The sequence below is a fragment of the Pseudopodoces humilis genome, chromosome 4 (assembly GCF_049639895.1).
Source record: "Pseudopodoces humilis isolate 2021_Gansu_Grassland_sample_001 chromosome 4, ASM4963989v1, whole genome shotgun sequence".
Taxonomy (NCBI): Eukaryota; Metazoa; Chordata; class Aves; order Passeriformes; family Paridae; genus Pseudopodoces; species Pseudopodoces humilis.
This window is the reverse complement of record NC_142203.1, coordinates 63,237,342-63,265,086: the sequence shown is the minus strand read 5'-3', so window position 1 is coordinate 63,265,086 and position 27,745 is coordinate 63,237,342. Positions and strand designations below refer to the sequence as shown.

Here is a 27,745-nt window from a genome sequence, read left to right as displayed (position 1 = left end):
TCAGGGGATTCAGTATCATTGTCTTGAACCTGCATTTCAGGAGAAGGAAATGCTCAAGAGTTTCAATAAATTCTGCTTTTGGTGTTTCAACCAGTGCTAATGAAGGAACAGTTTTCCCTTCCACTTTTGTTTTTTTCTTTTGTTTTGTCCCCCCTACTCTTTAGTATGATTTCTGTCAAAACCATTATGGATACTTATCTACTACAGATGAAAAGGTATTTGTGGAAACACCTTAATAGTTGATTGTGGATCTGATTTTCTGAGTCTGTAAAGGTTTTCAGCCTGTCAGTAGCTGATTTCTTTCCCAAGGGAAAGTATCTTGAGAAAGTTTTTCTCTCAAGGACAATTTCTGTAAATAACTTACACTCCTCCAAACAATTCTGCACACTCAGCTGTTCTGAGTGTGTTTCTCTTGTTCCATCAATGGGACTAGAGAGGTGTTGTTCCCTTTACCAATCATGTTAAGCCTGCATCTGAACACCTTATGAAAGGTGCTGAAAAAGTTATGAATAAAGCCTTCTGATCATCTTCCTCTAGCTGCTGAACTGAACTCATGCTTCATTATTTTGTGTCCAACAGTGGTAATTGATATCTTATTTTTACTGCATTTTTCAATTATTTTTTGTGGTAAAACTGTAGGTTAATCATCCAAAGGCAGTCCAGCTAATCTCTTAAAGCTTCAGTTGGTAACTGAGTTAAAGACAGAATTTAACTTCAAAAAGCAAAGACCTGTACTGTTTGCTTGTTCTGTGAATTGTGACTCTTCTAAGACACCAACACAACATATCTTCAGAACATTTGATTGTTAGCATGTCCTTGTCCTTCCTTTTTCCCCTAGAGGGAATACTTGATGGTTGCAGTTCTGGTATTAGAATCACTATGGGATGCAGAAGAAACTTGAGGTTGAAAAGGAACCATTAACTGGGTTGGTGAAACAGAGGAAGAGAGGGGACAAACTGTGTTAGTCTTACAAATTGTATGCTGGCCATTCTTGTGTGCTAGCTGTGTAGTTTCTGTGGGCACAATAGAATCATTTGCAGTTCTCAGCATTCAAGTATTTGATTCAGGGCTGTAAGCTCCTGACCATTCTTACACACGTATCTATGCACAACACAGGGGGCTTTTTGCCAGTTGTTGGATTATCAGTGAGTGACATCTGCACTTTATACCTCCATACTTGTAGTCTGTAGTGGTAAAGAAGATGGACTAGGCTACAGAAGAGTCTTCACACTGTCCCAGCTATGTTGGTTAACCATTGCTTGATAAGGTCTTGGCTCTTTTGTGCTTTCCACATTTTCTCTTGGAAGGGAAGTTCTTCTTGGCTCTTTGCGGTACAGCCAGGCAAGGGTGCTTCAATCTCATGCTTGCTTTTAGGTGGTTCTCAGATTTCTAATAATATCATCTCTTATTTTTTTTTTCCCTTTGACTTAGTCTGACTGCTGTCTTTTGGTTTAGATATGTGTAGAAAGTACTCTTCTTCCTGCACAAGCTTGGCATGTGCAACATCTGAAGAGGGTATTCTTGTCCAGGCTGTCTTACCTGGCACAGCTGCTGTAATGTTGAGATAGATGCCAAAGGCAGTGTGTTCTTAGGGCATGTGAACTACTGTGTGCTGCAGACAGTAAAATAGTTGATTTTGCTGTGTTTGTGTGTGTCCCTTACAGTATCTGAAACAGTGATGACTTACTTGATGAAAACCAAAAGTTCCGACATCATCGTTCTGCTTATTTGCTAGATGATAAGTTTCCAAGAATAGCACGTCTTTTGAGGCTATAGCAAAAAAACTGTGGAACTGCATGATTTGAAATGTCAGTGGAGAATGGATGTCTGGAAGCACAATTTTGTGGGGGTGATTCCTCCCACTTATATGTGTGTCTCTTCAGATCCATTCCTAAATTTTGTTGTGGTTTCTCAGCTAGTACAGAAGATGTATGACTCACATGTGTAATTAAGAAACATTTTATCCTCTTCCTTTCTTGCTTTTAAAGTTTTTTTCCCCCTGCAGTTACAAGTTTTGCCTAATTCCAGTTATTGACATATACTGCTTTGGGACCACAGTCACAAGTAGATGTGTCAAAGAAAGCATTTAGCTAATGGCTTTTCCTGGCTATGTGACAAATGGAGCCAGATTTTCAGGGTGTGTTCTTCTCTTAAACCTTCCAGTTAAAATCCCTTGTTTTCCTTTGGTGGTCAGCCAGTATCAGCTCTTTACAACGTGGCTGGTTTTGCGTGGCTGATTAGTTGCTTTTGTGTTTTCCTGTTTTGTTGCTGTAGGAGTTTTGCTCCTTTAAGAGCTTTGTGGATTCCATGCTGTCATGGAGCAGTGCTGTGCTTATATGTTGAACTGGTTAAAAGATATGGAAAGTATCTTGTAAAAATGTGTGTGGGTATATACCAACGTAAAAAAAAAATTAGCAACTCTTATCATTGAACATGCATTCTTTCATATTCCTTCCTTTTAAGAACAAAAAGAGACTAATATTTTCTATTTGCATAGTTTTGTTCTTTGTTTCGGAGAAATATTGGTGGTCTCCCACTATGTGTGTAATGTAATGTGTTCAAAGCTGGTGTTTGGTGATTGCTGTGGTAAACTATTTTAAAGAGCCTGTTTTAAGAGTGTTTGGGTTATAAGAAGGGAAAACCAGCTTATAAAGACTATTGTCAGGGAGCCTTTAATATTTTCAGAAAACTTTATCAGAAGTTTTCTTTGTGGACTCTCATCTTTATTTTTGTATTTCTTCTTTCTGTGATCAAAATCATCCTCTCTTTCAGGCTATGAACCGTTCCCTTGCAAATGTGATTCTTGGAGGCTATGGCACTGCATCAACAGCTGGTGGGAAACCCATGGAAATTACTGGAACTCACACAGAAATCAATGTGGACAATGCAGTTGAAATGATAAAAGAAGCCAATAGTATTATTATTACTCCAGGTAAGACTTTCTTGACTTACAAAGCAAGATATTCAGAGGATGTAATTAAAAAAAAAAAAAGACTCCAACCAAATAAAAGCAAACAAACAGAAGTGTGGCCTGATGTTGCAGCACGGCAGCAGCATGTTAAATGTTGACTGGATCCATGTGATTTGTTTTTGTTTCCTGGTCAGTTATCATTCCCTGGTGCAGAGATGTGTGCCAATTCATATTTCTTTGTGTATGTGTCTTCAAAGTTTGTCCTTTTTATTTGAATTTTAAATTCTCCAGAACAAAGCCTATCTTTTATAAATTAAGCTTACACCACAACAGCTGTACACAAAACTGAATTTCCAAGCACAATTACAGTACCACTGGTACCTATATATCTGTCACTTAAATCCTGAAAGACAGGATTTTGTTTACACTTCTCATGTACTTGCTCAATTCTTTGTTGGTTTACGAGAAAAAAGGTCAAGAACCCCCATCCAAAATGTAGTTAATATAAATACTGTAATTAAAGTAAAAAAAATCCAACCCGAAAATAAAACCCTGAATTGTCTGACACGATTATGTAGGCTGTTCATGTCATTCAGTGGCACATTACCTGAAAGGAAAACTCAGGCAGGGGACAGTTCAAGACTTCTTCAACTGAATGGCATAGCCATTATATTAAACTTGTTTTAGCATTGGAATGTGAAGAATGCTAAAATGCAAAGTAATCTTTCATTTTGCTTCAACTTTAATGAGACCTTCAGTGAGGCAAGGCTCTAATTTGAGAAGCTACCTTTTCTTCTAATGAAACTTGCAGTCATCTTCAAGAAGTTTACATTTTTCTCCTGTGGTCAAACCTTGAGGACACCATTAATAATATATGCTTTTTCTTTTTCTTCTGGGTATAGTTGCTCTGATGAATTAGCTCAGACAGACTGGAAAGATTATTTGCTGCTAAAAGCCATATCCAGCTGCTAGATTTGCATTATGCAGATTGGAATTCTGTTGAGGATAATGGATGTGAAGTAACCTGGCAATTGCCCTTTTATCAATTTTTCAAAATACCTGTCTGAAACATCCTTTTCTGATAGAGAAAGGAACATGTCTTTTTGTGAAGGAGAAATAAATGCTTTTGTAGTTGATTTGACTGGTCAAATCACTGCACTATAAGTGCTCAGTAAATAAAAAAGAGATTAATTACAGTGGTCACACTGGGAATAGATGAGAATCTGATGTATGGTTTTTTTTTTTATTTCTTTAATTTATTTTTAATTATGAGAGCATGTATTTTTCCAGAAGGTACACTTATTGTCTGCAACTAGTCTTTCTGCACTAAAATAGGAAAATAGGTTAAAATTTTGAAATTCTTTCAGGTTATGGTTTGTGTGCAGCAAAAGCTCAGTACCCAATAGCTGATCTGGTGAAGATGTTACGAGAACAAGGGAAAAATGTGAGGTAAGTGTTTTCCTTGATGAAAGGTATTACAGGTGGTTTGGTTTGGTTTGGCTTTTTCATTCCATAAAAACCCCTAAAAAAATCTTAGTTTTGGTTTAACACTTTTTTCAGCATTGACAGAGGCACAGAATAGCAAAATTAAAGATATTCCTGGAGATTGTCTAGTTCATCCAGCGTCCTTGCTCAGACCAGAATCAACTGGAGAAGTTGTCTCCAAAATTGGGTTTTGAATATCTTGTCTCCAGAGATGGAGACTTGACAGCCTCTTTGGACAGTTTCTTATGATGTTCACTCATCCTTACAGTAAAATTGTATTTTTTCTGTGTTGTAATTTTCTGCTGTTGCCTCTTGCCCATTCCTTGGATACCCTGAGAATAATCTGGCTGTATCCATCTTTTTTACTGCCCTCCATATGTATTTATACACAGCGATAAGATTCCCTTGATCCTTTTCTTCTGCAGGCAGAAGAATCTCAGTTTTCAGCCTCTGCTTTTATGGTAGATACTCCAAACCATTAAGCAGCTTAGACCCACACTTAAGGGGTTCCTGTAAGATTTTGCTATTGCAGGCAAGACTGCTATTAGATGTCTTTGAGTACCTCATGAAAGGATTATGGGAGTGCATGTCTCCAGTCTCATGAATTAATTCTGCCAGAGTGCTGCTCCAAAAAGCAGAGATAATTCTTAGATTGCTAGTACTGGCTTCAAGTCCTTTCCTTCTTCAGTTTTTCTGTAGACCTTATAGATTCTGAAAGTACTGAAAGCAAACATATCTTTCTTGCTGGTTGTTTGACATTTTGCTTGTTTTCTAATTATGATAACTTAATATTTTAAAATCATTTGAGGCTTGGTTTTCATTTTAAACAAGGTATTTTGGCAGATGCTGGTTAGCCAGACTCATTTCTGATTTCCATATATTTATTTCAATTAGATGGTGACTTCCCTTTGGAAGTGTTTTTTGGTTTTGTTTTTCTTCTTCCACTACTTTTTCAACCTTATTAAAAAGTTGTAAGCTTTTGTAGGGTATTACAGCATTGTGTTGGATAACAGCAGAGTTCTAGGGTTTAGCAGCAATGACTTATTAGTGTTTAACCAGGATTTTGCAATTTTGCATATAAAAATGCTTTATGGATGTATTTGTACATACATGAGAAATGAGGGTGTGTGGTGGTGTATTTGCTTCCTGGAGCAGTCTTCACACCTTGTTTCCCCATGTTTAGCAACAGCTCTGTGTGTGTCCAGATCCCATTAAAACTTTTGAAGATGCCTTAGTAGTTGTGCAACAAAAAAACCCCTTCATGGCTAATGTGATGACAATCTTGTGTACTTCTAGCTTTTCTTTCAGTGCTTCTGTGGGGGGTTAGCTTTTTTTTGACCAACCTTGGTGAAATAAAAACAAATATTGTTTTTATCTTTTATGTTGGCTTTGCAGGAGAGAAAAGTGAATGAGTCCTTGAAATAAATGGCTTATACTTGAAATGAGTCAATTTCAGGAAGGGATCACTGCAGTGGTTACCTAGTATTTTAATGAAATAAATCTGTATTTACAGTTTGTGGTAATTCAGGCCTTTCATCACTTTGCTGAGCTCCCATGGTGTTCATTGAGTGCAGCTGTTGTCCTCTGGTTTCAGTAGGCCTGGAGTGCCTCGGGACCCTAATGCACTCACCATCCAGATGTAGTGACACTCTCACACACACGCTGTGGAGGGCTGCCAGCATGGACATAGGATTGCATCAGTCTGTAATGCCCATCATGTGCCAAGAAAAATTGTGACTGTCATACGGTCTGGTTTTTTGCTTCATGGCTCACCACTGATCCGGAGAAGCTGTTGTTTTAATTTGCTTTGCCTATAGCCATAACATTCTCAGTGAAGACCGCAGATTATATAACATGATGCGTAACCTTTGACTAGGATTTAAATTTAGAAATACAGGAGAGATTTTGGAAACTTTAGACTGTTTTAGTTACTCAGTTGCATAGCTAACATCATCACTCACTTGAGATGGTCTTGCAGCAGATCACATCTTTAACACATTAGTAATGTCACAGAGAAAGCTGGATATTACTGAGCCTTGAGTATAGCTTTCCCTTTTCATGGATGAATAAACAACGAAACTTTTTATAGGCTAAATCCCATAGCCCCCAGAATCTATTGGCCTTGGAGAGGAAATGGCTGTTCTACAACTGGTGTTGTATTTCTGCAAAGTTAGAAGTAAGTAAATTGTTGAAAGTTCTTGCCTTACTAAAGTTCATCAGCCACATGTTACGTTGTTTGTAGAACCCTGGTTGTGAAATTCTGATTTTTTCTGTATAATAAATTATATTCTGTAGTAATTTTATATATAGAAATATAATCACAGTCTAAAACTGTATGTTCTCATATATGCAAGGGTTGTTGATGCGCATATCCACATGCAGTTAACTGTCCTAGTTTTACCACAGATGTCTTTCCTGAGACATTTTCTATCAATGTGTTTTGTTCTCATGAATAGTAATAATAGTTCTTGATAAGCAAAATGCATTTTGGTATGCAAGGACTCTTAAAATTGTGCTTTATGTAGACTTTCTAAATAATTACATAGTTAATAAGCTGATTCCTGGGAATTCATAGTTGAGAGACATGTACACTGCCTCTTTAACAATGACCTATTTTGAAGCCTTTCAAAATAGTTGCTAGTAAGTTAGTGTTCTGGTTTGGGTTTTTTTTAACCTTTTTATAAGTAGATATCTTGAAGAACTTGGATTTATGTCTTTTGATGCTGGAGAATGTAAGTACTTTTGAACACATGAAGAGTCTTCCACATTTTTGAAAATATGGTAGTATTTATTTAGCGTTGTACCTGTGGTTTAAAGGTTTTTTTATTGATACTTCAATGGCTGACCTCTAATCCAGTGTGTTTAGTGTTCTGATTTATTTTTCCACTCTTTACTTTCTTGAAAGTAATAGAACATGTGCATGAGTATCAGTTACACATTTGTCTACAAATAAATAAACAAGACTGATTACCTACAACTGTTTATGGTATGAGCCATAAACATCATCTAAAACATCATTAAAGCCATCATCTGTTGTGGCTCTACAAGAAAATCTAGAAGAATTTTAAAGCTAATGAGCTCTTAAGATGCTGTCCCAAGAATCTTCAACACACTGCGCAGGTCACACGTGCAAGATGGAAAGTACTGTCATTGATGAGCAGCAGCATAAGACCCATGTGTGCAGGTGCAGGATTCTGGAAAGCTGGGTTATACACAGCATGAAATCACAAAGTGCGTACCTGTGAGTCAGTTCTTGGTTTGTTGTAATCAACTTTAGTGTGTGGGTTGTGAATTATTAATGCTGCAGATGAAGGGACAGCTGGAGTCGCACAGGTCTGTTTAGACTCGGTGCTTTATTGCTGTAGTTAGAACTTGTAAACCATGCAGTGCCTGATGGCTTCTGCAAGGATGCAGCTGTAGCTGAGTGCTCCTGGGGGAGTATTGTAGGCGTGCTGTTGGTTCCATATGGGTCAGCTCACCTCTGGATGACCTTACTAGGTGAGTATATGATGCTTTGTGGATGCAGACTCTTGTTTTTTTGCCTGTAGTTGGGTTCTTGGGAAGGCTATTGCACAGACCGAAGATCCATCTGGATCTTGCCCCTGCTTTCATAAACCATAATGGCTGGAAATAGGGAGCCACTATCAGCCCTCATTTAAGTACGTGTAATTTAGCTGTCTAACTCCATTTAAATTTAACTGACTTGACATGTGAGCCACTGAGCTTGGTCCATGCTTGTTCCAAGCTCTAGGACTGGTTTTGGTGGCATATGTTGCCTTCAGCATGACAGCAGGTCTAAGCTAGCTAGCAGGGGTAGTGCTGGGTTAGGGTTAGGGTTTAGGGTTAGGGTTAGGTTAGCTTGCAACCTACAGTGATCCATATGTGTGATAAATATCCAAATGTGTGATTATACTCTTGAGTCAAGCTGCACTGCAACTGTTACATGGCAGGATTCAAGCTATGGAATACCTGTATGATACACTTGTCTGTTCATCTAGTTTTTAGGTGTTTTTTTCCCCTTTCTGTTACCTAGAATAATGGATTGCTGTTTGTACTGAAAACAAAGCTGCAGAGAGGTGTCTAAATAAAATGAATGAGATGTGAGGAGCTGTAAGTGAGGCAAAACCCTTGGGCAAATACAACATTTAAAGCGTTGAGTGAGCTGAATTAGGCACCAGCTAGATGTCACTTTGCTCTGCCCAACTTTGGTATAATGACAGGAACCCTATCTTCACATTGATGAAATGATCCTGAAACACTTCTGCACTGGGTTAGGTGCTGCTCTTGTGAGCCATCTCTTTCAGTATTGATTAATGAATATTATTTAGCCAGCTGTAATAAAGATAGATACTGACTTTATGAGCTGTATGAAAAGTAATTTCTATTCTGAGATTTTTCAGTCATTTTTCATGCTGCAGTTGTCTTTTTGACTAACTTCATACTACTTCACCACCTTCAGTCCTTTGTGTCTCCCCAACTCCAGATGAAGATTTCTGTATGTCAGGAGTTTTAGATATTTAGTCTAAATTTAAAATAAAATGCTGCACTTTTTGTTTTGAAAAAATTCAAAATGTAAACTTGTGTGCTCTGTTGTCTTTATAAAACTAAAAGGTATACAGTAGAGGCTGGTTAAAAAAAGTTGAATATCCTTGTCTCAAGCTGTGTATCTATGAAGTGTGAGTAGCGAGGTGATGCACACTTACTTCAGTATTTGACAACTATTAGTGGTAAGCAAGCCCTACATTATGTTGTCAGGGTCAAAAGAAAAAAGTTCTTGTTGAATTCCGTGTTTTAGTGACATATCAGAACAGCGTTTCAAGTCATACACAACATGATTATGACTATGTGTTGTGGTTTAAGATTTCTTCTTGATTTATAAACAAGCAAACCAACTTAAGGGAGTTCCTGCATTACTGATGGCAAAAAATTTGCAATTTTTCCCTTGAAAACATTTTTGCCATAAAACATGTTTTACTTTTAAAATAATTTCTGTGTTAAATTTTTGAATATAAATGAGGTTCATGCTATGAACATCTGAGACAGCATATGTAACAAAATGTTCCTGCTGAAGTGCACATAGCTTTGAAGAACTGCTGCTGTTGGGAGTTGGAGGCAAAATTCCTGCTTTTGTTAGACACATTTTGAGCCATCAGGGATTTTAGGTATCTATTTTCCATGATTACCTGAATTCTGAATCCTGCTTTCTATTGGACAGTATGATTTCACTCAAGAGGTGTGTAAATGTTACCTTGTGACACAATGAGAGCCCTAGAGTATCTATACATTTTAATTATTCTTTTTGTCTTTTTTGTGCATCCAATTTTGAGTAGTACTGGCAAGCTACTATCATATTTGGTTAACAGACTCTTACAAGCAGACTTTTGGGAGTCATTTCAATATTTGTCCAAAAAAGCTTTTGTATGAGCAGCTTTCTCAAACTTTGTGAGTACACAGTATGTGGTTTCAAGCAGTCTGTCAGAAGTCTCTAACTATTGATGGTTCATGCCATAGCTCTTCCTGCATGAAGATAATTTGTTTTCTTTCTTTTCTTCTTTCCTTGCCTCTTGCCAGGAATGGCAAAGTCAAAGGTGAAATTCAGTCTCTTGGCAGCTTAAATTTTGGCTTTCCAGCCCTTGAAATAAGGTTGTATGTGTATATAGTACTTAATAGAAACCTCACGGGTATTTTGTTTTGTGTATTGCCAAAGCAGCTTTGGTCACAAAGGCACTCAAATAATTTTATTAGACACAAAAGAGAATTTTGTTGGAAAATCTATTTTCACTGCCAGAGGAGTGATGAGTTTTCTCAAGGGTACTTCAGAATAAGAGTTCTCCTACTGTACTGTTAGTGATCAAATTTAGTTTACTTAAAATCTATCTGCAGTACTACACATGGCTTGTGTTACTGAGTGGTGTGAAGCATAAGCTGTTAGTAATTTGTGCTGTATATTTGCTCTCCTTCTGATGCTACACATTAGCCTTCGCAACAGGGTCCCAAATGTTTACTAGCTGAACACAATCTATTCCTGTTCTTCTTTAAAAGTATTCCTTTTAAAACTAGCTTTTATCCTACTGTTTGACCTAGAGCTTAAAGTTGTAGTATATCTAGTATTATGTGGATTAATCACATGTCCTTAGTTTTGTCGCTGGAGTTTCAATTGTTTCATTTTTTATTGTATTAATGTTGCCTTGATGATGGAGTGCTCAGTTTCCCATTTAAGGATGCATTTGTACAGTCTTCAATTCATAACTGATCTATGTTGATTGGACTGTGACTTGTGGTCCATCAGTGTTGTGTTCTCCATTCCCATCGCAGTGGAGTTGAAAATAGAAGTATATGACATTCCATCTGTCATGGCAAGTTGATTTATTAGTAAATCTCTCCTTTCTGAAGAATTCTGAATTACTTTCATTTAGTTCCCAACTTACTTGGATTTCTGTTCAGAAATTTCTCTTCCAAAATCCAAGAATTCAAAAATCCAAGTTTTTTCTTGACTATTTTCCTTCTCTTCCAAAGTATTTGTAAGCTGCTGAATTAAGCATTCATCTTCAGCCCCATATTATGTTAATCTCAGACAGTTCTGGTGTGCATGAGTCAGCATTCCATCTGGTGTAGCTCCAGAGATGGAAAGACAGAAAAGTGCACAGGACAGTAGACATGGATATGCCTTGCTTGTAAGGGCCAGTAGGTGATCAGAAGAGTACCAGGAAACAGATTTGCTTCTAACCAAGTACATCTTTGGTGGTTGCAGCTAATCAGTTTAACATCTTCATTCTGTCTTTTTCAGGTTTTTTCTTTTAGGGAACTGCATGCATGCCTGAGTACTCCAGGTGCCACCCTGTTAGTATGTCTGAAATTTTAGTAATTCATGAGCAGTGTATTTTCTCTAAGTTGTTTTTGAGCTGTTCTGAAAACATTTTTTTAAAAAATTATGGTTAAACTGTTACAGTTTCTTAGCTCTCCACCTTTTCAGTCCCCATCCTTTTTTTTATCTCTATTTCCTCCTAAGGTCAGTCCTGAGAAGAAAGTGGCATGTTAACCTAATTCAGCAAGGCATTGTCTTGTGCTTGAAGTAGATCCCCTGTTAATTTTTCTGTTGGATTGAAAGTGTGCATACATTTCATACACAAGTGTTTCTTGTACATAATCTAGACATACCTGAGTCAATAAAGTCATTTCCCAAGGCCATCTATCTCTAGGTCTAGGAATGGTTTTGCTTCAGAAAGGTGGCATGGTGATTTTATTTAGTCTGTGATGTTTTCAGTAATGTAAGGGACCTGAAAAACATATTAATGTGAATGGTAGTTTTGGAGTTAAAAGATTAATTTGTAAAACTCCAAAAGAATCTGTCATAAGGTTTGAAATATGATACTGCTTGGAAGGTGAACTGTTCAAGTTTAACAGTTTCATTTTATTAATTGCCATTTGGACTTACACTTAAGAACTTCTCAGCCTTGTATGTGTTACAGATAACAATTTTAATGTATAAAACACAGTGGTCCAAACTTATTAATGGGATTTCTTCCCTTTTAGGTTTGGTATTCACCCTGTGGCTGGCCGTATGCCGGGTCAGCTGAATGTACTGCTAGCAGAGGCTGGCGTTCCCTATGATATTGTACTGGAAATGGATGAAATCAATGAAGACTTCCCAGGTTAGCATGTGAGCCATAAGTTTCCAGTAGTTTGGAGGATTTATTTGATTCTGTTTGTGCACTGCACAGAGATTTTCAACAGTAGAAGGCCAAGAAGTTAAGCCATTCAGTTTATCTTTGTAGAGGATTAGACTTTTTTTGGGGGGGGATGGGAGGGGTAGTGGGGGGAGTTGTTTTTTTTTAATTGCTTGTAGCTGTGAAGGAAATGGCAAATGCTGCATCTTTATTCAGCATTATATTATATTATGTTATGTTATATTATATTATGTTATATTATATTATGTTATATTATATTATGTTATATTATTACATTACATTAGATTATATATTACTTTATATTATATATTACATTATATTATAATTAAGATATATAAGATGCATTATATATAATCTATAATAATGGAATATAACATATAATATACAATGTGTTATATAAAATTAATTAATAGTATGATAATTAATAATATTAATTATATTATATTATTTATTACATTGTATTATAGTTTATCTCTGTTACTGCCCCATTGCCACAGATGAAAATTATTGTTACTTCTTTAGGTCAGGTATTGTGGTGACTTGACCCTGTAATATACTGCAAACCTGTACAGCATTGTACTGGCAACTTCTTGCTTTCTTTCCTCTTCATTTAAAGGGCCAAAGGTCACTGGCAAAAGGTTTTTCAGAAGAATATTCAAAAGAAAAGCCAGGCACAAAAAAATTTGAAAGTGACGATACTATATGGGTATTCAACCACATTTAAATATTAAAAAGATTTAAACTTTGTGTGGCAGGGTGGTCTAATGAGTTCCTTGGAACTGGGTTGTGGATGTGTTTGTTAGAGGTAGCTGGCAGCACATTTGAACTCTCATATAATGTGCATACAACTTGCCTGAGAAGTTTGTAAAATACTTGTGTGTATGCTTAACCATTAGGGGTTCTTCTGCCTAGAATATGCATCAGCCTCAGTGTTCCAATTCCAGATAATTTTTCATCAGTGTTATTTTCTTTGTCTGGCTGCAGAAACTGACTTGGTCCTTGTAATTGGTGCAAATGATACAGTTAATTCAGCAGCTCAGGAAGATCCGAACTCTATCATAGCTGGAATGCCAGTTCTTGAGGTCTGGAAGTCGAAACAGGTGAGATTAACAGAGTTAATCACCTACCTATAGCAAGCTTTTAAAAACATGGTTTATAGGATAAGCTAACAAGATTCTTCCACTATTATGGTTTTCAAAAGAAGATTTTCTCCAGGTTGTCCAACAAAATGGTCAGTGCTTTACAAGTGCGACACACTGTTCATGGTTTTATAATCATCATCAAGTGCTTTAGTGAGACTAATGATGACTGCAATAGAAAAGATCAATTGGAATGCTTCTATTAGATAGAATGTGATTAGAATAAATGGTGGTCTGCTTACATCTGCAGCCCTGAAACATTTCTGTACAAATACCTGTTAAGTTTATATTTAACAACTTTAATACTGTGGTAGAATACAAGAATGAATAATATGCTTAAATAAAGTAAAAAAACCAAACTAAACCCCAACAAACATAGCCCCCAAAAAACCAAACAAAACCCCAAAACAATGCATGGCTGAGTCAAGTAGAACGCTTAGACTGTCCAAGTTGAACCAACAGTTTAGTTACCTTAACAGTTTTGCTCTGATCTAAAGTACATATACTTGTGTTTCCCTGGTGTAAAATCTTTGATACCTTCTTCTGAATGCAGTCGTGGTCTCAGTTGTTCTGCGGGTTATCCATTAAATACTCAGTCACAGGCATACACATTTATCAGCGGTGTGTGTAGCTATATATTGCAACAGACACAGTTAAGATAAAGCTTCTCAGTTTCTCTGCTGAAGGTGCCATGGTTAACTAATTTGACACAATAGCTGGAACTGGCTGATTTTTTTTTTTTTAATGTCCCATGTATGAAGTAATACAGATCAATAGTAAAGACACTGTTGCACCAAGTATTTATGTGAATACTTATATGAATTTTGTTGCTATCAGGGAATTGAACACTTCAAAACTAAAGTCTCAAACCTTTTCAATGTTATAGTCATCAATTGACAATTTGCTTTGACTTCATTACATGGAATAAAGTAAATGTATGTGTAACATCCACCATGTCTTAAGCTGAAATATAACATTGTTTTTAACCACAGAATGTTTCTGAAATTGGTCTGGATATCAGTTTATCTCCTATATTAAAATTTGAAATACAGTTTCACAGCAGTGAGTACCCTGTTTTGATCAGAGGTTTCTCTTCCCTTATTTGTGGAGTTTAGTTTTGTGTTGCCTTTATTTGAGGAAGGGTGCTGGTTGCACTTTGCTGTTTCAAACATGAACTCTTTATGTGCAGGTCATTGTAATGAAGAGATCTCTGGGAGTTGGTTATGCAGCAGTGGACAATCCCATCTTCTACAAGCCCAATACTGCCATGTTGTTGGGAGATGCTAAGAAGACCTGTGATGCCCTGCAGGCCAAAGTCAGGGAATCATACCAAAGCTAAATAGTGATTTATATTCTGCTCATATTTACAACTACAGTTTTGTCACAGAGGTCACAGAAAATGAGAGGTGGAAGAATATCTCACTGTCATAAGGCAGCTGACTTTTGGAGAAGACTGCATTGACTCCTAGGAGATGTAGTTCAGTCAGGGGATATAGACTTGTATAAAAAGATGGGCAGATTAGCCCTTCAAACTAAATCTCCAATGAGACAATGCATAAAAGAATGAAAATGTTCTTTTTAAGGTCAACATTGAGCCGTTACAAGAAGGAACTAATAACTCATGGCCATCTTTAAGTAGTTACTGACTTCCTCCTCCTATCTGTCTGTACTTCTGTCATGGAAATTCACTAAAAAATACTGTGCCAAAACTGTATTCAGTCTTATCATCAAAGCTGTTTTTTGGCTGGCATGGACAATGCAACTGTTGATTTCATCAAAACTTAAAAATAAATTTCAAACAGATGCAAGCAGAAGCGAATCCTTGCATGTCCCTTCAAACTCAGGACGTTCTCTGAAATAGATGCTAACATGATTTGAGATCTAAGCATAACGTTATTTTTCTTTTGGGGATTGTATAGATGCTGTGAATCAGGAACATTTTAGGAAAGTTACTTTTCTTTAAAATACGGTTCCACTGTTTTTATGGTGCACACTTATGTTAAATGAAACACAGGATATCAGGCACTTGCCAAGTAATCTTCAAGTCTGACAAGGAAATGTACATTTACTTGAACTGTTTACCTATTTTAAGCAGCTTGTAAATGTTCCATCTTTTGCCTTAGTGTCTGAGAAAAAAATATGGTCCAGTTCTGCACAGGCAAAACATATTGCATACTTGATCTGTTCACAGAATTTGGACCCCAGTGTTTCAATTTGTTCACTTAGACTTTCAGTTGTACTTACTACTTTAGGAGTAGTGATGCTTAGTGATGCTTTCTTAATTAATATTCTTGTGATCCTGAAAAAAGCACATTTGAACTCTTCCTCTCTGTTCTGCCCCTGTGAGATCCCACCTGGATTGCTGTCTTCAGCTCTCGGGCCCCCAATGCAAGAATGATGTTGACCTGTTGGAACAAGTCCAGAAGAGGCCACTAAGCTGATCACTGGCCCTGTGCATCTCTCCTATGGGCACAGGCTGAGAGAGCTGGGACTGCTCAGCTGGGAGAAGAGAAGGCATTGGTGACACCTTGTAGCACCTTCCAGTACCTAAAAGGGGCCCACAAGAGGGTGGGAGAAGAGCTTTTCACAGGGGCGTATAGTGACAGGACAAAGGGAATGGCTTCAAACTAACAGAGGACAGGTTTAGATAAGATGATGAGAAACTCTTTGCTGTGAGGCTGGTGAGGCACTGGAACAGGTTACCCAGAGAAGTGGATTCCCCATCTCTGGAATTGCTCGTGACCAGGCTGTATGGGGCTCTGATCAGCCTTGTCAGAAGGTTCCCTGGTGAGGAAAGTTCCCTGCCTATGGGATTCCAGTTGGTCCTGGCTGATCTTTAAGGTCTCTTACAACCCAAAACATTCTATGCTTCTGTATTTAAGGTGCTGAAAATTCATTAGAATTCTATATTTAAGATGCTAAAATTATTTAGAATTTTTCTAAATAAATAAGCTATTGTTTGGACAGCACAGTAACATTTTAAACTTAAAATCCAGTGTTTTGATTATTTGGCTTTTCACTGATCTAATTAAAAGCATGTTTAATTTTCCTAATAAGTCCAGCAAAGTTAAATTATGACATAGATTGCTGTTTCATTTTTATTCTATTAAATATACTTCAATGAAATTCAAGTATTTGCCTAATAACATGGATTTTTCATATTTCCATAATAATGTAGCAATTGTCCATGGTGACAAAGGCAAAATAGAAATCACTGTCCTTGTGTTAGAAAGCATTCATATCTAGAGAAGACAAACTATTATGAAGAAAGTCATAGAAGATTGAAATGAATCCATCTTGGTCAAGAGAACAAACATTTTTTTATTACACCATGAATAGAGACCTCATATCAAATACAGCATTTCTTCTTGGCTACCTCTGTTTTTATGTAAAGAGCACTTAAAACACAGATTTTGAAGAGGTAATACACTAAAAAATGTAACCATACAGCAGATCTATCATTTTTGCAGATCTCTTTTCTATGATCTGACATAAAAATTATAATGCAAGCACTAACATGTTGTATACTGCAGGAAAAGGCTTGTAATTAAATTTTAATTTAAAACACTGTGACAGCTGTATTGGAACGTATCATATATGGCCTCTCAATTTCATTGTATTCAACTTTTCCTTCCGGGCTGTAAAAAATAGGAGGAAAATGGGAGAAGAGGGAAGAAAAAAATTAATTCTCCTTCTTTCTCCTTCTCAACTAAGCAAAGGGGGATTTGAAGGGACCTAGCGTGCTAAAGCACTTATTTTTGTCTTGTCAAACTTGAAGTATCTGGCTGCAGTATGCATCATGTCTCTGCTCATAGACAGCTAATAAAAAATCTAGCTTTTCTTTAAAAGATAGCAAGCAGGGGAGGGGGAACACTTTTTCATTTTTACTTGGAGAAAGACCCCATTCTGTTCCTTTGGATCAGTAGTACCAGGGTTCTCTTTAACATGTGCTTTAACGTGGAACACTAGATAATTGTTGAAGTGCTAATAAAAAGTCAGTTATTTTTCTCTGTTGATCACTTTGTTTTCTCCTGTTGTTTTTCCTGAGTAGTTAATAGTCCAAGATTACTTTTGAAAGTTAAGGGAATCAAGCTGCCACCAAAGGATGTTGAGATTGAAGGCTGTAGTGAATGGGAATCATAATAAAATATTCTTTTTCTTCTTTCTTTAATTACATTTGTTCTTTACATTTTTTCATTCTAGGTGTGACTGTCACCTGACTGTAGCGACTTCACTTAGCTTTTTTAGTAAATGAACAGGGTTAGATAATTGAGAGTGATTGATTGAACAAAATATGTGTTGTTTTTTTGAGATTAAAGAACAGAAAAGCTATAATAACTGACTGGTCTGAGTAGTTAATTTTCCAGTGGCTAAGGTGTGAGATGAATCCTGTCCTTTTGAGCCAGGTATCATACAGATTTGTTTCAGTATTTTTTAGTTCTACAAGAGTGTTGAGTAGGTTGCTGTGATGATTTTAGTTTCTACCTTCAAAGTGAGTGATAAGTGAATAGTTTTAGCCATCTGACAGTCTGTTCAGTAGTATCACAAGTCTGGCATGGAGCTTTCATGTTTTCCTCAAGCTTCAGAGAAGCCCAGACTGAAGGTCTCTTCCAGAGGCTGCAGCCTGGCATTGGCTCATGAAGTAACTTGTCTGCCCTCTTGATGGTAAGAGGGAAACATATACACAGAGCCAGTGGGTTTGTAGTGTGACAGAAGGTAAAGTTCTAGCCTAGTCTTGTGGATCTGACTGCTGCTATGAAGGTTTTCCTCTCTATCTCCAGCTTCTTATTATCACCCAAGAGGTGTTTGCTCTAGCCTGACTCAAGCAGGCTATGAAAACCTGATCAGGTCACGGCAAAAAAGTGCAGCAAGAAAGAGAGTATGCAGGACACTTGTCTCTGTTCATCTGTGAAGCTTTTGTAGTTTGCAGTGTGTGTCCATGACTCACTGAGACAATTTTAATATTTGCTGTGGTTTTTTTTTTGGTTTTTTTTTTGGGTTTTTTTTTGGGTTTTTTTGGTTTTTTTTGTTGTTGGGGTTTGTTTTGTTTTATTTTGGGTTTGTTTTGTTTTTGGTTTTTAAATTCAAATTGTTACATTACTAAAGTTGCAAAGAAATTTAGTTTGGAAAGATCTGTTAAGTTGGCCCAGTTTCCTGCTGAAAACAGATCCAATTTGATTAGATTGGTACAGGTTTTTATTTTAACGTGGTGGAGATGTCAGACTCCCTGTTGTTACAGTGTTCAATTTTTCACTTGGGAACAAGTGTTTTTTTTTTTTAAATTGTAATTAAAATTTCCTTTTCAACTGTAATTAGAATTTCCTTTATTGGAATTTCTTGCAGCCCTGTACTCCAGCAGCATTTCATACCCTTTTGCAGGCTGATGTACTCTCCCTCTGGATTGCATTCTCTGGAATTCATTAATTGTGCAAGCATTCAGTCCCTTCTACAATACCCACCTGGTGTTCTTATCTTAGACAAACCACACTGAACATCAGAGGCAGCTGAAAGGGAGGGGATGTGTGGGGGGAAGATGGACTGAAAACAGAACTATCTTCCATCATTTTTCCACTCTTCTTGAGCCAGAGACTTATTTAGATCAGAAATTAAACTTATAAAATATGGTATTTCTAAGAAACACATTTCTTATTTTCTGTACTGAAGTACAAAATTTTTTGTGCTGTTAAATTGGCTTTGAAATTTTTTGCAAGTAGGGGAATTTTACTGTTTACAAAATGACAAGGTTTCTGTTATGTGATCTATCAATCTGTCTCTCAGATTTTTGCTTTAGTCTATGATGTGGATTCTGAAATAACAATCTAATGAGTCGTGTATCCCACTATATTGATTTCATGCAACACACACTTAATTCTGGTCTATTCAAATAGAGAAGTTGGGGACTGAACCTGCTTCTGTATTTAAGTTTGAATAAAAACCCCAGCATTTGGAGTTTTTTCCACTTGCTAAGTTTTGGGTTCTTTTGCAGAGCACTCTTGGAGTACACAAACCTGGATGTTTTTGAAACTGAGCTAGAAGATATATTTGCACCATCAAGGAACATTTAGTCTGTAGGACTTAGAATAGAGGTCACCCATAGTAAACACCCTCAAACAAATACGAATGGATTTCATATCCTCAGCACAGAAGGCCTTGTTTGCTAGGTTTGTTTCTAGAATGCCAAAATAGCTGCTGAGGTAGTCTTCTGGATCTGCAGTGCATGAGAGACAACAAGGGGATATATTTCAAGTTTCTTCCATTCTAAGGCTCAGTTAGTAAGTAAACTTAATATTTAAATTCAAAGAAACACACCATATCAAGAGTGTTTTGCACCACCAGCACATGTGAGCTTTTGTGTAAGCTTTCAAATTCTGCAGGAAAACTTTACAGAAGGGGATTGGAGGAGGAGTAGTAGATCTGAGTTCTAAGTACCTAAGAAGTACAGTTCAAACACTCATTTCATAAGACTTGCAATGAGTATTGTTCCATCAATGTGATTAGTGTGGGGTGGTTTATGAATAAACAAATTACAAATGGTAATAGCTTGCATAATCCAACTGCTCTGCAGCTGTCCAGAGGATATATTGCATTGCTGTCTTAGGCTGTTGTGATACATGCCTCTTCCTGAAAGGAAGATACATACTTAGATGTTTCCATAAATGGACTTAATAATATTTCAAGCTCCGAGTTATCAAAAAGGTGATGTTTTTGGAGCAGCAGAAACAATTCTAAAACACTAATTCAAGGTATTACTTGAGAAATTAAGGGACTAATTTATAGCCCTTATTCCAGGGTGATCATTCTAATGACTTCTAAGGAAAGAGCATTTTCTCCAGCTGCAAAGATAGCGAGGAATGTTAGCTAATGGGAAGACTGTAATCAGGATAGAGTGTTAGGGGAAACAACTGTTCTGCTTTCTCTTTTTCCCTTTTGTCTGGAGACACATTTTCCTTGAGAGTGAGTGGGATCATATTCTTCAACTGAACATATGCAGAAGTAGTTTTGTCTTCTTCCTTTCATGATAGTTCATCAGTTTTACCCCATACACACCAAGGCTGGATATAGCCTCTACATCACTTTGAAACCTGGCACTTCAGAGTCCAATTTTATGCACATCTTATATAAATTACATGTTAATATGCATTTTTATTCACTTATTAGGGAAATGGCTGTGTAAATTCTACATTACTAATTTTTAAATTCACACACCTTTGAACTCTGTAGACTGTACTTCTGCAAAGCAGTTGTAACTGGAAAAGGATGTGGAAAACAGCTATTAAACCTTATTTACCAACTACAGTTGGTTTTAGAATATTATGTAAACAAGGTACAAAATATGTCTGCTACTCATTTTGATAACAGGGTCAATATGGGCCAGAAAAGGGGGAGAGGAACTGTATGTCAGAGAATTAAAGGAGTCATACTGTAAAGATCAGCCCTTTACCTCACATGTAAGTATGGCTTTAAAATAAGGTTATACATGATTCTGTTAGATGTGCTAAGGATGACATTTACTAAGTGTGATGTTTTGCAATTAGACATGGTACTGCGAAAAGGCCCTGTCAATCTCCTTACCATTTTTTCTTGTCCCTTGTTGACAAAACCCCATAAAACTGGTTATTACCCAACAATTTCCCTATTAAAGGAAGCAACAAAGGAACTAGAGGACAGAAGGACTGAAGGGGCTTCACACTCAGTAAGAAGTGTCTTCTGAAAGAAGTTTGAGGCTGAACTGTAGCACAGCATGAAATTAAGTTATTCTATTACATGGTCAGTCTAACCCGTAATTTAAAAAAATTCCTAACAGAATGGAAACTAACAGCTAATGAACATAAAAAGCTCAAGCAGATGTTAAAGCTGTCTCATGCAGTAATAACTAGCAGTTGCCTATTCCTCCTATTAAAATATTACAGATGTGGGTAAGAAAAGCCATTTAATTTTCTGATTTTACATTCTCAGAAGCTCATTTTTGCTACGGATTATGGAAGAGTGAATTTCAGTTTTCAAGAGTTTTTTGGTGGATTTGCTGATGTATGGACACAACACAGGAAGTCTTTAATCAACATCCACAATCCTTATTTTTTATTAGCATTTTGTCCCCCAAAATAGCCACTGAATGTTAGTTTAGTGAACCATGTAATTTGATGTAATTGAATTATAACTGAGCTTTTAAAACTGAGAAAAAGTAAAATATGCCAACAAACACAGTGTGCTATGTGTTGCTATAATTTTCATGTCATATTGCTGATGCTACACTGACTTATTTTTTAAATTTTCAGAGATATCCTAAACCACACTTTATACCTGGTTAATTTATCTGTGAAGTGTTAAGCTCATCCATGGAGCCGCTGAAGTTTGGCTGTAGACCTTGGAACCACTTTTTTTTTTTTTTTTTTTCCTGCAGGATGATATAGCAAGTAGCATCTGTTACCTTTTTACCTACTCATTTCATTTAGTGTTTTGTGAGAAATTACCATGACATTTGGTACTTAAATGCTAACTCTTTCTGAGGCACTTAGTTTCTCTTGTCCACCTTGGGAACTAGTTGTCTTTGCAAGTTTTTTATGAAATTGATCTTACAAGAAACCCAACAGTAGCCCACTTTACTGTCCTGTATCTCTAACTCTGCTGCCAGGTTTAGAAATGAGAGGGAGCTCCCCATTTCTGCTCAACCAGCTGTTGTGGTTCCTAAAATGTTACTTGCATGCATGGTGCTTGTTTGTTTTTACAGTGAGGGCGGTGAAGCACTGGCACAGGTAAGCCCTTTACATTCATTACAAATTTGAATAGAATAAATACAGCCTGGATGGGAGATGATATGAGTGAGAGGCTTCAGTTTTAATGTGGAAACATGCCCTAGTGTATTGTGTTGCTTTGGGACTACATAGTCTTCATGCAATTCCTCAGGTTTGTTAAAATTAATTTTATTAAAAGATTAAGTAAAACAATGTTGGGATGAAGTTGAGGTGTCTGAAGACCAAAATACAGTTTGAAAACCTTAGTGTAATAAATAGTGTAACACTGCACATAAAATGCCTTGCTTTGGTTATCCTGCAGATGTGTTCGGTTGATCTCCCTAATGAATTGCAGTGCATCCCTCTGAATAAAGAGACATCTGAAATTTTATGTCTTTTGTTGATGACATGAGAAATTAGAAAAGTTTCAAGAGGGGGTGATTTTGACTTTTGTAACAGTCAATTCTCTTTCACTCTATTCAGGGCCCAGTCCTGTGGCTTTGGGCTGAAAAGTTAAATCTCAGTGTTTGGAGGGGTGTGATATCCTTCCATCTCAGAAAATGTACAATGGCTTACAAACAGCAACCATTTTTTAAATGAAGTAAGTAGTAGCCTTAGCAACACATTGTTTCTGTGCATGCATTCTTCCCAAAATAATTGCTTTCAAAATCGTCAGCTCTTAAAAAGAGAAAGAGGAAAGCTGGATCTTTTCCCAGCCAGAACCTGGAACACATATAGTATACAGACTGGTCCCATGCTGCTCTTGTGTTTGTAAGGTGGTATTCTACCCTTAGATCTTAATAAACCTGCAGCACAGGCTTCTGTGGATAAGGTAACTTCTCACTCCAAACAGCTGTAAAAGGAGCAAGTCCTGGTATATGAAAGATGTGTATTTGAGAGGATGTTTTGTTAGAATTGTTTCTGCAGACAATGCTTTTCTTTCTTCAAAAAATCCCATGCCAATGAGGTGCAAAAGTTAGTATTTGAGTCTTAGTTTCCAGCCAGTATCTTTTAAAATTGATTTTCAAAATATACTGATTTGACTCTCATCCAGACTTACCTAATACATTACAAAGTTAGGACAGGGAAGTAGCTCAGGTTTTGATCAGTTTGACATTAGGTTTACCATACCTAAAGACTTATGTTCTTTGCAGGAAATACCAAAGCATTCTGCCAGAGTTTAAATTCATTAATATTTTTCCATTTCCAAGCAGAGTTAGTATCAATTTGCTTTTGTCTACCTACCTTCAAAGATTGCTTCCCCCATGGCTTTTACTTTTAAAACTAGTTGTAGTTGCCTTGGGATGATAATCAGGAGTGCTCTGATGATCTTGTAGTATAGATTTTAATGCATGGACTTTGTGGGTGAAAATAAGTTTTGGTTATTTTCTTAATTGTCTGCATTTTATGTTGGAGGAGGTGGCCATAGTTTGTAGGAATAAAAACATGGGAAAGTGTTACCATACTTTGTAAGCAATTAAATTGAGCTGAATACAAATGTAATAGGAAGGGAACAGAGACAAATAGGAGTTGGGTATCTAAAGCATTTTTTCCCCCAAAATTTTTGTTGTTTTTATAATAAAGCTTCCATAAAATAAAGAAGATACTTATCAGCTTGAATTTGATGCTGTATCCAAAAATTTCTGTGTTCCTTATAGGAATTACTTGTGATTTATTACAATATTCACAAACTTTCAAAAAAAAAAAAAAAAAAAGACATTTAAGAAATGCATATGTTGATAAGTTTATATATGACATTCATGTTTTCTGATTAATGAGTAGATAAACCATTATCCCCTTACTGGATTGTATTTTCAAGGTAGCATGTATTTTCAGGATCCCAAAACAATGTATGGAGGAAAAGAAAGACCCTTAATAACAGGTTTTTCTGCCCCAGGGCAGGTTTGATACTCTGAGCAGTATCAAAGTCCTAGTTTGTCTCATGTCTGTCCTGTGATGGTAGCAGTACTTTACAAGAGAACTTATGATCTCTGTCACCCTAACCACTACTCCAGTGTTCAGGGTGTGGAACACGAGTTCCCACAAATTAAGAAGGCCTTTAAAGGCTAATGTTTTGCCATCATTAAAAAATCCTGTGGAAATTAACACTGCTGAGGTCTAAATAGTGTGGGTAGAGCACTCTGCATATGTGCTGCAGTATGTTGTCAAAACCTGCTTCAGCAGAAATATATACACATATATACAAACACATTTTGCTCAAGTATCCAAGACTTTTATATATGTTGCTGCCTAGTTGCATATTTAGGGAGTTTTTCTGAAAGCTTTTTAAATAAATGCCAGTTAGGTCTCTTTGGCTTAGGTTAAATTTGCATTACTACTGAGAATTAACTTAGTGCAGAATGTGTAATGGAGCAGCTATGGTATTGTCTTCTGAAAAAGATCTTTCCCTCTCGGTGAGTTGGTTGTTGCTATTGTTTGGTGGTCTGCTGTTGTCATAACAGACTAAAAATTAAAGGGAGAGTTGACATCTTTTATTAGGCAACTGCTGTAGTTAGGAAAAGAACAGACACTTTTTTTCAGCCCTCATTTTCTTTCTCAGGTCAGAAATGGCCTTGTACATAGCTTTGAACTTTGCTTAGCATGAAATATTCTGCTCCTTTTACAAGCTATATTGTTGGGTCTTACATTATTTCTTCTTACAAAACTTGCTTTCCATGCCATGTCAGGTAAACCTTTATAAAATTTCTTATTGCTGTGAGATCTAAAATTATTAAACATTAATATGGTACTAAATATATCTCATGTGGTTTTTTTTCCTGGCATTTATTCTTAAACAAATGCCTATTTTCTCTAGCAGAAACAATTGTTAATCTTATTGTAAATACTAATGCCTTGAAAATTCTTAAATAAGAATTTAAAATGGAATACACATGTTTCTATTGACACAGCAAAAATGAATCATGTTCCTGTAAATAAGCAACAGCAAATAAAAGTGTGTGCATGCATGGTAAATAGCTATAGATGACATTTCAAGGTAGGAAAAATGGGAAAATTTTTAAAAATACTGTATGGTGTCTTTTGGCCTTTGGTGTCTCTCACACTAGAGTACTTGATTTGAACATTTTATTAAATATGTCTTAAAAGTTAACTGAAACACTTCAGCCTCTTATGGAATTACGTATCTTGTAGCACTCTGTCATTACTTAACTGGATCGCTGTGTCCAACCATGAACCTGACATGTTCATGTCATACCCTAAATGACATGTAGTAGTTTCCATGGCAAAAATGGTCAGTAGATAGGACCTGACCTGCTTTTCTGTGCTATGTCCTTTTTCACTGAGTTCTGCTGGTAAGAACAGCAGCAAGGTCTAAGTCTCTGATGTTGTGACTGGGCCTTGTGCTTGTGACTGTCACAGAAATCACTCCAGAGTGTTCAGGTGGAAGATATGCCCATCCCCATCCTCTCTGGTGTACAGAGTCAGACAATGTGATACTATTGAGTGTAGTGTTCAGGAAAACAGATTAATGAAATTATTTCCTAGGCCTTTATGTAACTATATCTTCTGAGAAAGTCAGTATGGAAATGCTTGGTTTTTGAGCTCATAAAGATGAGGTTGAATGTAGATTATATGTATGAAAATACAACATAACAGAATATGCAGGAAAAATGCCCAATGTGGCTTCTGTGTTCCATTTCCTAGTCCTAGAATAGTCTTTCTGGGATTTTTTTAGACACTTAGACAATCCCTAATATGCCTTCTCAATTCAGCTGCTCAGCTGTGTTTTTTGAGAGTATTCTAATGCAGCACTTTGAGAACTGATGAGTATCACAGACAGGTGGCAAATTTCATTAGAGTGCCTTTGGGAAATCAGTTTTCATTCTGCCTTTTTGAGATCAAAACAAGCTGCAAAATAAACAGCCTTGCAATTAAATTCAACTGCAAATCTGAAATTCAAAATCCTCATTTAAATGTGATCTGGGCTATCTCTGTGCCTCCCTTATCCTTGTGTCAGTCTCCCATGTGCTTTTTCTAGTGAGGGCCTTGAAGAAGTTCTTTTCAGTCAGAAAAACTGACCGGGCATCAAGTTTGGGCACTTGGAGTAAAGAGGGAGCAGAGCAAGGGAAGAAGAAAGATGTGGATGCTGGAGCACCTGGCTTGAGAGCTGAATGGTAATTGACTGTACCGGCCACTGGATGTCACTTGTTCCACATAAATATATCTATGAAGCTAATTGTCTGGCAGCAGTGACAGAAGATTGTGAGTCTGTTGGGAACATGCAAATGGTATCTAAGTGAGGACGGGCAGCAGGATTTTTCTTTCCCTGCCTTATGCTTTTTCACCTGAAAATCAAGAGAGCTTAATTTGAAGTGACATCTTTGATGTTACTTTGGAGCACAAGATGCTTGTGGCTGGCTTTTGCCTATTCCACCCTTCCTAAGTTTGGATGCTGGCTTTTCCTGGAATGTGGAGCCAAAAGGCAGCCATCAGGAGGGTCCCATTTCCGCAGGGTAATAAAAAATTCACCTTTAGCTTATAGTTGTACATCTTAACATATTTTTTTCCTCTAGCAGCTACACCAAGATATTTCAAATGTTCCCAATGTAATTCAGATAGGGAAGGAGACAGCTAGCTATTTGCGTGATAGCTGTTCATGGAGGAAAGCTTTCATGTGCTAGGTCTCCCTGCTTTCAGAAGGAGCTGTATTCACAGTTTGTCACTTCCTGTGATGGCTCCATTGATTCACGTCTCATTTCACATTTGGGAAGGCCAGGGAACTGCAGGTAGTTAATGACATGTATTATGGCTTCATGTCCTCTTTCCCCACTTGTCTTTTGTCCTCTGAGCAGTGTGGATTGCACCCCAGGCAAGGTATTCCAAGTAATTTTATTTCGGTTGGGGCTTTTCTGTACAGCCTTCTACTTCACATGGTAAGGAATTTCAGGAACAAAACCAAAAAGGTGCTAGGGTTAGTGTGTAGTGAAGTTTCCACTTCTCCCTTGCTTTGCTGGATAACAGAGGGACACCTTGCTGGATTTTTATTAATTTACTTGTCTAGTAGTCCTATAGGTCTTTCGGTTTTGGTGAGATAACCAGTTTTAAATTACAGATGAGTAGACATAAGCAACTTGCTTGTCTTGATTTGTATCAGCTGCTTCCAAGGAGCTCTTCCACAAGTTTCATGGAATATCTCCTATGTCTGATCCATAATATTGAAAACATAATGTAAGGAAACATTCCCTACATTTAAATTCACATTATGTGAAGTCACAAATTGGTATCCAAACAGAAACACATGCATATAATGGTACCAAAATTGCAGATCCTTAGGGTATCCGTAGTAGTATTTTAGTCATACAAGAGAACAGAGCTATAAATTTTACTACAGTCAGGTTACAGACACTGTAAGTGATGAAATGAAACAGTACCTACTTGAGTTCCTCTTCATGCAAACATTTCAAACAAGCTGAGGCAAAATGAGTAATGCATACATTAGTGTTCTGCTGGGTGATATAGTCATTAATTCTTTTAAAGTGTGTGGTGGATCTCCATGTGAAGCATGAGAAAATTCCAAGTACTTCCAACCTTCTGAGCGTCAAAAAATGGTAAGAAAAACTTATTTTTCTTTTGTTCAAACTTTTTAAAGAGTGTGTGTCCGTGTACTTTAAGCTCCTGATAGGCTATTCATTAAAACAGGCTTTTTTTCCTTTTAAAATTCTTTTTCTTTTGTACAGCAAATAATGACGCAGTTGTGCCACTGGCAACTCAGAAAAGTAGAGAGAAGAAAACTTCAGGCAAAATATTGTAACTAAACTTTTTTCTTAAAAA

General features: G+C 36.8%; 1 protein-coding gene across 2 annotated transcripts in view; it reads left to right on the top strand.

Moving 5' to 3' along the window:
• The window catches only part of NNT (nicotinamide nucleotide transhydrogenase), a 45,419-nt gene extending 26,247 nt beyond the window's left edge, over positions 1 to 19,172 (top strand). For both annotated transcript variants that reach the window (XM_005533242.3, XM_014261781.2), the window contains 5 exons: positions 2,773 to 2,932; positions 4,279 to 4,360; positions 11,930 to 12,048; positions 13,069 to 13,184; positions 14,413 to 19,172. In XM_005533242.3, the coding sequence (XP_005533299.1) occupies positions 2,773 to 2,932; positions 4,279 to 4,360; positions 11,930 to 12,048; positions 13,069 to 13,184; positions 14,413 to 14,562 (627 nt within the window). In that variant the 3' untranslated portion in view covers positions 14,563 to 19,172. The remainder of the gene's footprint in view (positions 1 to 2,772; positions 2,933 to 4,278; positions 4,361 to 11,929; positions 12,049 to 13,068; positions 13,185 to 14,412) is intronic.
• The last annotated feature ends 8,573 nt before the right edge of the window (positions 19,173 to 27,745 follow it).